Source organism: Oncorhynchus gorbuscha, linkage group LG12, assembly GCF_021184085.1.
Source record: "Oncorhynchus gorbuscha isolate QuinsamMale2020 ecotype Even-year linkage group LG12, OgorEven_v1.0, whole genome shotgun sequence".
Taxonomy (NCBI): Eukaryota; Metazoa; Chordata; class Actinopteri; order Salmoniformes; family Salmonidae; genus Oncorhynchus; species Oncorhynchus gorbuscha.
In genome coordinates, this window is record NC_060184.1 from 6,512,904 (window position 1) to 6,528,309 (window position 15,406).

Genomic DNA, 15,406 nt, shown 5'->3' on the forward strand with positions numbered 1-15,406 from the left:
TCTCTGGCCTCCCTACACTATTATCTGGCCTCCCTACACTACTCCCTGGGCTCCCTATGCTATTCCCTGGCCTCCCTACCCTATTCTCTGGCCTCCCTACACTATTATCTGACCTCCCTACACTATTCCCTGGCCTCCCTATGCTATTCCCTGGTCCGCCTATGCTATTCCCTGGCCTCCCTACACTATTCCCTGGTCTGCCTATGCTATTCCCTACACTATTCCCTGGTCTGTATATGCTATTCCCTGGCCTCCCTGTGCTATTCCCTGGTCTGCCTATGCAATTCCCTACACAGTGTTTTGTTGTAATCTAAACAGAACTGTATCCAATCTGGTCTCAGGGCAATTCATATTATTCTGTACGTAAATCTGTGAACATCCATTTACAATGACATGTTTCATTACATTAGGTTACGTTAGGTTAGCGGTCATACAATATCATGCGAATTAGAGGGTGTATAATATGTATTACCTGGTTGTACAAAATCATACGAATTTCATGACGTAATGTACAAGTCTTGGAGGACGTATAGTATTGCAAGTTTTCATCTGAGACCAGGTTGCTTGGGGATAATTAACGTTGGTGGTTAGAGTAACTGACCACAAAGGTTATGTGAATTTACGTAGCAGGTTAGGTGAATTTAAATAGCAGGTTAGGTGAATTTACATAGCAAGTTAGGTGAATTTACGTAGCAGGTTAGGTGAATTTATGTAGCAGGTTAGGTGAATTTACGTAGCAGGTTAGGTGAATTGGGTTAAGTTCAGAACAAGGCTTAGCTAAAATGCTAAAGTTGTCCCTGACCTAACTCGAACACGCAACCTTTGTATTGCTAGACTATCGCGGATTACGTCCAACCATCCTCCCTACTTTATTTCTGTCTCAAGTAACTAGACCAGTAAGTATCACACGTCTTGGAGGTGCTCCGAAATACATCAAGTATGTTTTGTACGGCTCTGAGTCCAGGCTGCTGTGTCACATTGTGCCAATCATGCTTTATAAAGGAGAGAGTGCAGAGCTCCTCTATAGGGACTCCTCCACCCTCCTCTCCCATCCCTTGATAATGTATCTGCATCTCTCCCTGATTTGTCCTTGCGTCGGGAAGGTCGTCCCGTCTAGAGAGTAGAAAGAGCTGCATCCCAAATATAACACTAGTCCTTCTATTGTGCATTGTCCCCCACAGGGCTGGTCAACAGTAGTGCACTATATAGGGGAATTGTCCCCCACAGGGCTGGTCAACAGTAGTGCACTATATAGGGGAATTGTCCCCCACAGGGCTGGTCAACAGTAGTGCACTATATAGGGGAATTGTCCCCCACAGGGCTGGTCAACAGTAGTGCACTATATGGGGGAATTGTCCCCCACAGTGCTGGTCAACAGTAGTGCACTATATAGGGGAATTGTCCCCCACAGGGCTGGTCAACAGTAGTGCACTATATAGGGGAATGTCCCCACAGGGCTGGTCAACAGTAGTGCACAGGGGAATTGTCCCCCACAGTGCTGGTCAACAGTAGTGCACTATATAGGGGAATTGTCCCCCACAGGGCTGGTCAACAGTAGTGCACTATATAGGGGAATTGTCCCCCACAGGGCTAGTCAACAGTAGTGCACTATATAGGGGAATTGTCCCCCACAGTGCTGGTCAACAGTAGTGCCCTATATAGGGGAATAGGGTGTCCTTGGGGGGGATCGTTGGATCCTGAATGGGCCATTTCTTCTCCAACACCCCTTTAATGTCATCACTAAAATACGAGGTCATCAGGAGATGTTAAAACACTGCTGACAAACTCATTAAGGTGAGACATTAAACGGGGCGGGGGTTGATTAATCCTCTTTAACGATTCTTTTTAAGTGGTTCTGCTTAGAATTAATACAGATTTACTGGTGGAGCTAATTCTAACTGAGGGCAAAACAGTAACACTGGGTGAAGGGTAGGGTGAAAGTCTGCAGCCGTGCCCTCCCCCCCCCCCTTCCCCTTCCCTCTCTCTCTGATGAACTTGAAAGGCTCAAGGGGAAAACCAAAAGGATTCCCAAACCGTCACAACGCTCCTATAATTTGTTCATGGTTCAGACTTTTGTGATGGTCAAAACAAAATAGGCCTATTATAAAGAAATTCAGGCGTCATGCCCATTGGTGGCAAAGGGGCACATGCCCCCTCAGATTGTGGTCCTTCTGTAGCTCAGTTGGTAGAGCATGGCGCTTGTAACGCCAGGGTAGTGGGTTCGATCCCCGGGACCACCCATACGTAGAATGTATGTACACATGACTGTAAGTCGCTTTGGATAAAAGCGTCTGCTAAATGGCATATATTATTATTATTATATTATTTGTCCTGTTAAATGTTTTGTTGTCGTTTCTCTGTAATACTAATAGCCATTTAGCAATTTTATGAAGTTAGTTTTACCTAGATTTTAGCAGAGATGCAGAGAAGCCTATTTAGTTTCCTAAAAAAAATGTTTTAAACACAGACAGCTCAAGATGTATACTTAGATATGTAAAAAAAGAAACATGTTATTTATTATTATATATATATTTTTTAAAGTAGAATTAGGCAAATGATTATGGCTCTATATTGCAGGGAAAATAGGTTTCAGGTGTTTGAAAAAAATACAAAATTCTCCAATTTACGGTCAGGGGAGGGGGCATAGTTGTGCCTGTTGTCATAGATTGAGGACTCATCGCGGATATGGATATTGCCAGAGGCTTTCCACTATTTTAAAGTAGTCAACTGGATGGGGATTCCTCTGAGTTTGGCACCACAATCAGCCAATGAAGAAGAAGATAACTGAGGCTTTAAAATGAATATAGCCACAATGTATTTTATTTATTTATGTTTTGCAAATGTTTCTTACTTTTTAACTCTGCATTGTTGGGAACGGGCTCCTGAGTAAGCATTTCAATGTGACAAATATAATTGTATTTTATGCCGTCACAGACGCTATAACGGCACAGATACAAAGATGCCTATCTCTACCGCCTGTTGTTCACTGTTATCTGCCCTCTCATCTGCTAGAATGGTCCCATCTGATCTCGCCTTCCATCTTTGAGGACATATTGCCATTGTTTGTGCGGTCACTTGACTATCTTGTCAAATATAATAAATAGACAATCCTTGGTTGGACTACTGAAATCTGGCTGTGGTGTATGAGGCTTGTAAATATATAAAGAAATGTCACCCTCTTGTGGAATGGAAAAATAACCATTTGGGCGAACCGGAAATGATGTGTGTAAGACTACATGCCAACCAATCAGCGTTTACGTTTCCCTCCACGACCAGATAGCTTTGTAGCTAAAATGATACGGAACCCGAAAACCCACACGAACAACGCATTTAATTTCATCTGTTAGTATTTATTGATACATCAAACGACGTCAATAATCAACGTGTGTTTACGGATAACACGCGTGGTAACGTACCTCTATCGAGGATAAAGTAGCTTTAAATTGGTTATTTTGAACTGCACCAGATTTATGTGAGGACAAAGGCCTACACATTGCTCGCTGCTTCCAAAAGCATGTATCCCTCTTGGGGTAGTAACTATGGTGGTGGTGGTGGTGGTGGTGGCGGCCATCAACCACCATCGCAGCAGCACTTCGGTGCACCGAGGGGTCAGTCTCCTCAAGGCGAAGGCTTCGGGGGAGGATTCGGGGGCTATGGAGCTGCTACACCCGCAGCTGCACCCGGGTCGACGTTCAACAGCCTGCGGGAGCAGCATCTCCAGCAGATGCAGCAGCTGCAACAGCTCCACCAAAAACAGCTCCAATCTGTGCTGCACCACGACAGGACCGTACCTGAAACCCCTTACGGCGGCAGCGGTGGTCCTACGGCCGAGTCGTGGCAAGGCAACTCGGGATATGGGTATGGTTCAACGGGGACCGGTGCCCCTTCCTCATACCAAGAGGAGTATCAGTCCATGCAAGGCCCTTCCCTTTATCAAGAGGAGTATCAGACCATGGAAACCGGGGCGCCAAGCCCACAACTTCAGCCAGCGCAGCCCAAAGAGACCCAGCTTCCCCCATCAGAGGCGAACCCACAGGTACCCACTCAGAACAATGGTACACCAGCTACTAAAGAGGTAAACAAGAAATAATCTTTGGCCCCAAAAGAGTCAAATTTCCGAGATGGAAACTCGGCTCGGGGAGAACGACTGCCTCTCATTGAAGCCACGGAGTACTGCAGACAGAAAACAGGATCCCCCATTATAATTTAATAGAAAAATGGCCGTTTCGTGGTCGTTTTATATTTATTTATTTTAAATTAAACGTGTATAATAATAATAAGAATAATAATTTTCGAAGACAATCATGGTACCAATAGTTGTTTCTAATACAATGTATGTCCTTGAACCGATTATTGTACAATTACACACAAAATAAGTTGTCCAATGTAGTTGCTAATGGCAACCTCCTATACCCCGGTCGGCCTTTAAACTGGGGATGTTATGTCTCCATTAGTGCTGAACAATTAACCAAAATATAGGTTATTTTTTTCGGTTTTAAAACAACTAATCGAACAAACTTCGATTACATTTTTTTTTTTTATTCCGTTTTTATTTAGTTTTTTTTTTAAATCTGTGAGTTCAATAAGGATCCAGACTGAACTGTGCGACGTAGCAGGGAGTTGTAGTTTCCATCAAGACCATGTTTTACATAGTTTAGTGTGTGAAACTTGCTAATTAACTACAATGACCATAATCCATTGCACATCTACTTTTCCTGTCCGTGTTTCTTTTATGCAGAGACAGGAATACGCGATCTTGAGGGGATATAGAAAGCAGCTGTTGCTTTAGCTGAATATACATGATCAGTGATTGATAGTTTGCATTCAGCAGTCATAAAAGTATGCCATATTTAATTTGAAGAACTACTAAATAGTGATTTTTGTCAGACAGCAGCTCTATAGAGATGATGACTTGGAATGAAATAGTCATTCAAATGTAATATACACAACTAAATTATTTATAATTTATTTAGTGTTGATTACTCTTAATGTTGATCATTATAATAACGCTCCTTTTCCTTGATCTCCTTCTTGTTATGATTACTATTATTATGATCATTATTATTATAATAATAAGTCATAGCCTACTAATGATAATGACAAGTAGAGCAGCCTTGTATAACCACCACTGAGCTGTAGGCCTCAGACCGCATACTGTTTCATCTTAATACCACAACTGACTATAGTAATACTTATACAGGCTACTGTATCAATCACTTGTATAACCACCACTGAGCTGTAGGCCTCAGACCGCATACTGTTTCATCTTAATACCACAACTGACTATAGTAATACTTATACAGGCTACTGTATCAATCACTTGTATAACCACCACTGAGCTGTAGGCCTGTAACCGCATACTGTTTCATCTTAATACCACAACTGACATACTTATACAGGGTATCAATCTAACCACCAGGTCTGTATACTGTTTCATCTTAATACCACAACTGACTATAGTAATATATAGGTCTGAGGTCTGTAATACATATACAGGTCTGAGGTCTGTAATACTTATATATTGATAATACTGTATCAATCATTAAGTTGTTCATGTCATCACACGCGATTTGAAATGCAATCAGGCATTTTCGTTTTAAAATAAAATAAAGCGAGCCTTGAATAATTAGCTTAAACAATTAATAAATTGTTCCTTTTTTAGAAATTGCATTCACAAATGAATTCGATTGTTGGTATTCTTTGCAGTAATAAAAGGCTTTAAAAAAAAAAAACGTTACAACAGACTGGTACGCTTCTAATTTATTTAGCGTTTACATTGTTCCGGTCAGAACAATTGTAGTGTAATCTATACCACACCTGTTTGGCAGACAATAATATACACACAGCACTTGATCCATACCTTCTTTTTGTTGATCTCCAATATTTTCCACAATTAGTCACAAAATGAATATGCCTTGTCAGTATTTTTTACATGGCAGGAGAGTAACAATTCCAGACAGAATAACCAACTATTTTTTTTGTGGGGGGGACAAACTCCAAAAGTCCTCTGATAATATTAGTCTTTTGTGAATCGAGATCCCTGTGGTTTTTTGAGAGAAATTTCTCAGTTTGACAGCTGTTGCTTGCAGTTTGCACAAGAAAACAATAACTGATTGGATAAATTGAACTAAGTGCTGCGCATAAACTATATATGAATGGACTACAAGCAGCCTATCAACTTTCAGTGAATGCTTTTGTTCATATGTTTTGTGTGTATGAACTGAATATTACCAAAATGCATCAGTAAAAAAAAAACCGCTGAGCCTATTTAATGCAACTGTTGCTGTTAATAGATCGCAAAGCGGCAGCATTCAACTGACTTAAAGGTTTGGAAATGATACGATAGCTTTCTCATCCATAGGCTTAAAATGCATCTCAATTGCAATAGCTTTGTTTAGCTCACATCTGAAGGCTGGGGGACATTTAGGATGTACAGTGGATCGCTAAAATATCCTAAAATCCTGGCTTCTACCCCTGAAGAAGACGACTGGCCACCCCTCATAGCCTGGTTCTTCTCTAGGTTTCTTCCTAGGCTCTGGCCTTTCTAGGGAGTTTTTCCTAGCCACCGTGCTTCTACACCTACATTGCTTGCTGTTTGGGGTTTTAGGCTGGGTTTCTGTACAGCACTTTGAGATATCAGCTGATGTACGAAGGGCTATATCAATAAATTTGATTTGATTTAATGATTATGATCACACTTCCTCAATTCAAATATGATGGCGACACTATATGAACGATGGTTTGGTATGGTTTAGAAACTTGGGAACCAAGCTGGAGTTATCAGTGTGGCCCCATCACCTAGACATGTTGAAATACTGTACCTTCACACCTAGACATGTTGAAATACTGTATCGTCACACCTAGACATGTTGAAATACTGTACCTTCACACCTAGACATGTTGAAATACTGTATCGTCACACCTAGAATTAAAAACCTGCAGGTTTCTGTCAAAACTGTCAACTTATTGAAAATAAAATTAGAATTACATGGGGGGCAGTTTTGGTGGTGGGGGGGGGACTAAAATCGTCTTCTGGAATAACGGACATTCTGGAGCAATAATTACATCACCAACCTAGTAATACTAGTCCATTGTGAAAAGGTCTTTGGTCGCGTGTCATGTAAAGACAGCACGGCTTGAGGGAATAGGGAATATCTTTCCTCAAAGAGAAACAGAACTTTTCAGTCAGAAACGTCCGCAACTCTGCAGCTTCAGCAACAGGGACAGCGCGATAAACACTGCTGATATCCTGTGGTGGTCGCTGCAGCCGGGAGGAGAGAGAGAGAGACAACGGGTTCTACTCACACAGTCGCTCGCTGTCTTTAAATAATTATTATTGTTATTTACACGGCGCAGATAGTCTGTGGCCGGCCGGCCACAATCCAATCAATTGCTGGTCGGACTCCCTCTAGTCATTTGTGTATCTTAATTATTTAATCAAACCGTTTGCCTAAAGCATCAGACGGGCTCAGTGGATATAGTTGATTTGATTAAAACACACCGGAAGTGTCTATAGATGAGGGGGAAAAATACCCTTTGTAAATTTTTTTGCCCAATCGATTGGTCGAAAGAACGGAAGGCTATTGGTCGACCAAGGTTTTTGCTGTTGCCGGGGACAGCCCTAGGCCAATGACCATAGGAGTTGACAGAACAGCATAAAGATCTATCTGCGGCCAAGCTAGTTTCTCACAGTGTTGTGATGAGATCTCGTCTACCTGCACAAGCTGTCATCACGTCTCAAGAGAAGCGCTGTGTCGCTAGAACACCATGCTAACCAGAATGTCTGATGTTGATATGATGTTTTGTTGTTGTCGTCCAGGAGCAGCAGCAGTATTGGTACAAGCAGCATCTCCAGAATCTGCAGAGGCTGAAAGCAGAGAACAAACAGGGCCAGGGTGATGGCCCAGCACCCCCACCTCCCAAACCCCAGCCCCACTCGGCGGCAGCCGCCCCTCCCCCTCCATCGGAACCACCCAAGAACGCCCCTCCACCACCACCTCCAAAAGAGGAGCCCCCACCACCACCTCCACCCGATGACACAAAGGTAAGGAGAAACTTGACTGTTTCACATGTCTGAGATAAACTGTGATTAGTATTGTCAGTGAGCATCTTGGTCTATCATAGACAAAGCTTACAGGATCTCATGAGAATGAGAAGTTTTCAAACATTCCTGTGCAATATCATCAGAACATACTCCGATGATGAGCTGTAACAATTCAATGATATGCTAGGTATTCACGTATCGGTTTCCCAATGTCATTGGGGGGGGGACAACTAAATTAATATATCGGGTGAACTTTCACCTCTGTCCTTGAAGTGCAGTGTGGAGACCGAAAGATGTGACCTGATGAAGACGTGCCTCTGGAAGATCTAAGAACGTAGCCAATAGGCTAACTCAAATGTTTTGTATTTAACAGTGTCTTTGAGATTCCTGTTGTAATAAAAAGGGCTATACAAGTCTAGTATCCTCTCCTCCTGCAGCCTGCCCCCATGACCCAGGACCCAGTAGAGGTGGCCCGCCTGCAGCAGCTCCAGAGTGCAGCGGCCCAGTGGCAGCAGGCCCAGCAGCAGAGAGCAGGCTACCAGTACCAAGCCCTGATGCAGCACCATGCTCAGCTACAGACCATCCTCAACCAGTACCAGCAGTGTATCCAACAACCTGCACAGCTAGAGGTATCTCTATGACATTTGTTTTAAGCCTTTTTTTTTTGTTTGTATATTTTTTTACTCACCGAAAATGTTAATGATTCAAGATTCTTCCCCTCCTTTTTTAATTTTAATGTATTTATTAATGTATATTTTTATTTTAGAATATAGCTGAAGTTGTGATCAGTTCTGTGCTTACTTCAATCCGTTTCATCATTATAGTAATTCACTTTATTTTGCATGGATAAAATACAGTTTGCGTGATTGTAGAACATGTTATCCCAGCATGCTACTCACAACATGTGTGTTGTCTGTTTGCTGTCAGGGGTTATTTTTGAAAGCAAAATTCTAATTTCCTCTCGAAAGATGGACAATTTAAATAAGCCGATTCTATTCTCTGAGATGTCGTCTTCTTTATATCAGGCCTATGCACAAGGCAAATTTCCACATTGTTTGGAAAACAGTTTTTCTCAACTCCCCCCCCGTGTAGACAATGTCTATGGCCATGCAGCTGAGTCACTATGAGACGCAGCAGAAGCAGTTTGGCCCGGTGTTTGAAGACTGGGGCCGCACCTTCAGCCAATGGCAAGAGCAGTTCCAGTCCTACCCACATAAAGACCAGCTACAGGACTACGAGTTACAGTGGAAGCAGTGGCAGGAACAGATGAACTCCACCTCAGCACACCTACAGGTACAACCAGACAAACTCCACCTCAGCACACCTACAGGTACAACCAGACAAACTCCACCTCAGCACACCTACAGGTACAACCAGACAAACTCCACCTCAGCACACCTACAGGTACAGTACAACCAGACAAACTCCACCTCAGCACACCTACAGGTACAACCAGACAAACTCCACCTCAGCACACCTACAGGTACAACCAGACAAACTCCACCTCAGCACACCTACAGGTACAGGTACAACCAGACAAACTCCACCTCAGCACACCTACAGGTACAACCAGACAAACTCCACCTCAGCACACCTACAGGTACAACCAGACAAACTCCACCTCAGCACAGGTACAGGTACAACCAGACAAACTCCACCTCAGCACACCTACAGGTACAACCAGACAAACTCCACCTCAGCACACCTACAGGTACAACCAGACAAACTCCACCTCGGCACACCTACAGGTACAACCAGACAAACTCCACCTCGGCACACCTACAGGTACAACCAGACAAACTCCACCTCGGCACACCTACAGGTACAACCAGACAAACTCCACCTCGGCACACCTATAGGTACAACCAGACAAACTCCACCTCAGCACACCTACAGGTACAGGTACAACCAGACAAACTCCACCTCAGCACACCTACAGGTACAACCAGACACCTCTGTACTGTGTGTGTGTGTACCTCCCCTCTGCTTCTATGGCTTTTTCAGTAGGATGTAATGGAACAGGATGTAGAACAGGGTTCCCTGACTTGTTCAGTAGGATGTAATGGAACAGGATGTAGAACAGGGCTCCCTGACTTGTTCAGTAGGATGTAATGGAACAGGATGTAGAATAGAACAGGGTTCCCTGACTTGTTCAGTAGGATGTAATGGAACAGGATGTAGAATAGAACAGGGTTCCCTGACTTGTTCAGTAGGATGTAATGGAACAGAATGTAGAACAGGGTTCCCTGACTTGTTCAGTAGGATGTAATGGAACAGAATGTAGAACAGGGTTCCCTGACTTGTTCAGTAGGATGTAATGGAACAGAATGTAGAACAGGGTCCCCTGACTTGTGGGGCGAATTTGGGCCGCAGGTGTTATTTTAATTTGGACAACCAATTTTTCTGAACCTACCCCCACCCTCCCCCCCAATATGTCTATTGATGGACATAAAATACCAGCAAATCAGCTCCATTTGATTTAAATTTAGGAAATCTGTTCTGAAATATTACCTCACCTGAAAGAGGAATATAATGTGATTGGATACAAATGTAAGCAAGGTTTTTAAATTATTTTTTTATTTAACTAGGCAAGTCAGTTAAGAACACATTCTTATTTCCAATGACGGCCTAGGAACAGATTTGTACCTTGTCAGCTCGGGGGGATTGTTTTAGTCATCTGTAGTTTATTTTTTAGGGGGAGGGGGGTGGGGGGGGGCTGCAGTCTATAAAATATTAGTAATTATGTTCCGGCCCCCCCCCTGACCACTCGCTCTAGAAAACATGTGTCCGAAGCTGAATCTAGTTCCCTGATGAAGGTGATATCTGTCATGTACAATAGACACCTGTGTCCACTCTAGTCATTGTATTTCAATCTGTGTACGTTGCTGGTTACACCCTGACCAGGTTGATGTAAAAACACTTGATGTAAAATATATATATTTTTAAATATTAAAAATGTGTGTATATATATATATATATATATATATATTACAGTGCCTTGCGAAAGAATTCGGCCCCCTTGAACTTTGCGACCTTTTGCCACATTTCAGGCTTCAAACATAAAGATATAAAACTGTATTTTTTTGTGAAGAATCAACAACAAGTGGGACACAATCATGAAGTGGAACGACATTTATTGGATATTTCAAACTTTTTTAACAAATCGAAAACTGAAAAATTGGGCGTGCAAAATTATTCAGCCCCTTTACTTTCAGTGCAGCAAACTCTCTCCAGAAGTTCAGTGAGGATCTCTGAATGATCCAATGTTGACCTAAATGACTAATGATGATAAATACAATCCACCTGTGTGTAATCAAGTCTCCGTATAAATGCACCTGCACTGTGATAGTCTCAGAGGTCCGTTAAAAGCGCAGAGAGCATCATGAAGAACAAGGAACACACCAAGCAGGTCCGAGATACTGTTGTGAAGAAGTTTAAAGCCGGATTTGGATACAAAAAGATTTCCCAAGCTTTAAACATCCCAAGGAGCACTGTGCAAGCGATAATATTGAAATGGAAGGAGTATCAGACCACTGCAAATCTACCAAGACCTGGCCGTCCCTCTAAACTTTCAGCTCATACAAGGAGAAGACTGATCAGAGATGCAGCCAAGAGGCCCATGATCACTCTGGATGAACTGCAGAGATCTACAGCTGAGGTGGGAGACTCTGTCCATAGGACAACAATCAGTCGTATATTGCACAAATCTGGCCTTTATGGAAGGGTGGCAAGAAGAAAGCCATTTCTTAAAGATATCCATAAAAAGTGTCGTTTAAAGTTTGCCACAAGCCACCTGGGAGACACACCAAACATGTGGAAGAAGGTGCTCTGGTCAGATGAAACCAAAATTGAACTTTTTGGCAACAATGCAAAACGTTATGTTTGGCGTAAAAGCAACACAGCTCATCACCCTGAACACACCATCCCCACTGTCAAACATGGTGGTGGCAGCAACATGGTTTGGGCCTGCTTTTCTTCAGCAGGGAGAAATACAGGACCATTCTGGAAGAAAACCTGATGGAGTCTGCAAAAGACCTGAGACTGGGACGGAGATTTGTCTTCCAACAAGACAATGATCCAAAACATAAAGCAAAATCTACAATGGAATGGTTAAAAAATAAATATATCCAGGTGTTAGAATGGCCAAGTCAAAGTCCAGACCTGAATCCAATCGAGAATCTGTGGAAAGAACTGAAAACTGCTGTTCACAAATGCTCTCCATCCAACCTCACTGAGCTCGAGCAGTTTTGCAAGGAGGAATGGGAAAAAATGTCAGTCTCTCGATGTGCAAAACTGATAGAGACATACCCCAAGCGACTTTTAAGGGGGCTGAATAATTTTGCACGCCCAATTTTTCAGTTATCGATTTGTTAAAAAAGTTTGAAATATCCAATAAATGTCGTTCCACTTCATGATTGTGTCCCACTTGTTGTTGATTCTTCACAAAAAAATACAGTTTTTTATCTTTATGTTTGAACCCTGAAATGTGGCAAAAGGTCGCAAAGTTCAAGGGGGCCGAATACTTTCTCAAGGCACTGTATATATTTTTTAATTTATATATATTTTTAAATGTGTCTGTATATATATATTTTTTTAACATTTATTTTTATTATAAATATATATTTTTTTATTATAAATATATTTTTATATATATATACATTTAAAAATATATACACATTTAAAAATATATATATATGTATGCGTGTGTGTGTATTTTTAAACGGGCGCCTTAAATGTGATTTGATTGCAGGAGAGGGTGACCACCCTGCGAGCCATGCAGCAGCAGTACGGAGGCAGTGCTGGGCAATACGGCGCTGACCAATACAGTAGTAGTGACCGGTATGGTACTGGAGGGTATGGGGACCAGTACAGCCAATATGGTCAGTACCCACACTCTGGACCGGACTCGCAGATTCAACAAGGCCCCATGGTGAGCCCGTCTATGCCGTCCCAGCCAGGTAGCCAGCCCTCGTCCACCTCTGGACCCATGTCCCAGGGCCCTCCACCAGGGCAGCACGGCCCCTCCAACGCCCAACGCGTGGGAACCTCCACAGGAGAACCGCAACACGGCCCCTCCAACGCCCAACGCGTGGGAACCTCCACAGGAGAACCGCAACACGGCCCCTCCAACGCCCAACGCGTGGGAACCTCCACAGGAGAACCGCAACACGGCCTCTCCAATGCCCAACGTGTGGGAACCTCCACAGGAGAACCGCAACACGGCCTCTCCAACGCCCAACGTGTGGGAACCTCCACAGGAGAACCGCAACACGGCCTCTCCAACGCCCAACGTGTGGGAACCTCCACAGGAGAACTGCAGCACGGCCTCTCCAACGCCCAACGTGTGGGAACCTCCACAGGAGAACCACACCACGGCCCTCCACCGGGACACCAGGGCCCTCCACCGGGGCACCAGGGTCCTCCACCGGGGCACCAGGGCCCTCCACCGGGGCACCAGGGCCCTCCACCGGGGCACCAGGGCCCTCCACCGGGGCACCAGGGCCCTCCACCGGGGCACCAGGGCCTTCCTCCCGGGCACCAGGGCCCTCCACCAGGGCACCAGGGCCCTCCACCAGGGCACCAGGGCCCTCCACCCGGGCACCAGGGCCCTCCACCAGGGCACCAGGGCCCTCCACCAGGGCACCAGGGCCCTCCACCCGGGCACCAGGGCCCTCCACCAGGGCACCAGGGCCCTCAGTCAGAGCAGTACAACCTGTCTGGACCCCCTGGTAGAGGGGCAGGCCCAGGAGGGAGAGGGTTGGCCAGACCACCAGGTCCACAAGGAGGACAGCCTCCGTCCTACCAAGGCCCCAGAGGACCAAGGTAACTTGTGTATTCACGACATAATGTTATTCAAACCCCCCCCCACTACCCTCTTTACCAGGTCTCCCTTTGGGAGAGATTTTGTTTGTACCTGAAAGTGACAACTTGGATTTAAAAATATAAAAAACACAAGGTTAAATCAAACATTGCCATTTTTCATTTACAGGCTGTTCAAACATTCATGTGTTTTCTTTCCACCCAGGTTTGACGGTCCGAGAGGGAACGGCCCGCGGTTTGACCAGCAGCAGTCCGGTCAACAGCAGAGGTTCAACGCTCCACCGGGTCCCAGGTTCAACCAGCAGCACCCAAGGTTTGATCAGCTTGGCCCCAGAGGACCAGGGCCTCGGTTCGGACAGCAGGGACCTCACTTCGACCACCCCCCGAGACAGAGCCCCCCAGCCCGCTTTGAAAGGCCCCCGGGCCCCTCAGCACCTTATATAGGCCCACAGCCTAAACCAGACACGGGCAAAGACACCAAACTACCTCAGGGTAAGACTGAGATGCCAGCAGGCTCCAAGCCTCCTGGTATTAAACCTACTGGGCCAGCTAAACCATTAGCAGTCAGTACAACTAAGCAAGGTGCATTGGCAGAACCAGGGGATATGTCAGAGGACATGTTGGAGTCCCTTGGGAGCTTCTTCGTCCAAAACGACCCCATCCCTCAGACGAAAGCAGAGGCTGATGCTGCTGCTACTGCTGCTAGTAAGGACTCCAAAAAGGAAGAGGTGACTCCCCCTGCTGCTGCCGGTGCCAAGCACCCCCCTTCTGTAACCCCAGAAACCGCTTCCCCTGCCAAGAACGCTCCCAAATCAGGTGGACCGGCCGGGCCGTTGAAGACTAACGTCAGTAACAACAACGGGCCTCCGGGACCGCAGGGGCCTAAGTCTCACGGACCGGAGCCGCCGAAGACCGACACAATGACCAACCAACCCGCTGGTCATCTGGGGCTCATGGGCCGTGGTAGAGGGGGACGTGGCCAGCCTCTATGGCCTGTAAGAGGGGAGGAGGACGGAGGTAGAGGACGGGGGGGGGAGGACGGAGGGATGAGGGGAGGGAGAGGACGAGGAGAGGCGGACGGAGGGATGAGGGGAGGGAGAGGACGAGGGGAGGCAGATGGAGGGATGAGGGGAGGGAGAGGACGAGGGGAGGCGGACGGAGGGATGAGGGGAGGGAGAGGACGAGGGAGGCGGACGGAGGGATGAGGGGAGGGAGAGGACTAGGAGAGGCGGGCGGAGGGATGAGGGGAGGGAGAGGACTAGGAGAGGCGGACGGAGGGATGAGGGGAGGGAGAGGACGAGGGGAGGCGGACGGAGGGATGAGGGGAGGGAGAGGACTAGGAGAGGCGGGCGGAGGGATGAGGGGAGGGAGAGGACTAGGAGAGGCGGACGGAGGGATGAGGGGAGGGAGAGGACGAGGGGAGGCGGACGGAGGGATGAGGGGAGGGAGAGGACTAGGAGAGGCGGGCGGAGGGATGAGGGGAGGGAGAGGACTAGGAGAGGTGGATGGAGGGATGAGGGGAGGGGAGGGGGACGGAGGGAT

The 15,406-nt window shown here is 45.7% G+C and overlaps 1 protein-coding gene across 1 annotated transcript in view; it reads left to right on the forward strand.

Moving 5' to 3' along the window:
• The first annotated feature begins 3,263 nt into the window (after window positions 1-3,263).
• LOC123991484 (YLP motif-containing protein 1-like) overlaps window positions 3,264-15,406 on the forward strand; it is a 56,735-nt gene continuing 44,592 nt past the window's right edge. The window contains exons 1-6 of the mRNA XM_046293102.1: window positions 3,264-4,075; window positions 7,820-8,044; window positions 8,482-8,673; window positions 9,137-9,337; window positions 12,795-13,867; window positions 14,070-14,887. Of these exons, the coding sequence (XP_046149058.1) occupies window positions 3,515-4,075; window positions 7,820-8,044; window positions 8,482-8,673; window positions 9,137-9,337; window positions 12,795-13,867; window positions 14,070-14,887 (3,070 nt within the window). The 5' untranslated portion in view covers window positions 3,264-3,514. The remainder of the gene's footprint in view (window positions 4,076-7,819; window positions 8,045-8,481; window positions 8,674-9,136; window positions 9,338-12,794; window positions 13,868-14,069; window positions 14,888-15,406) is intronic.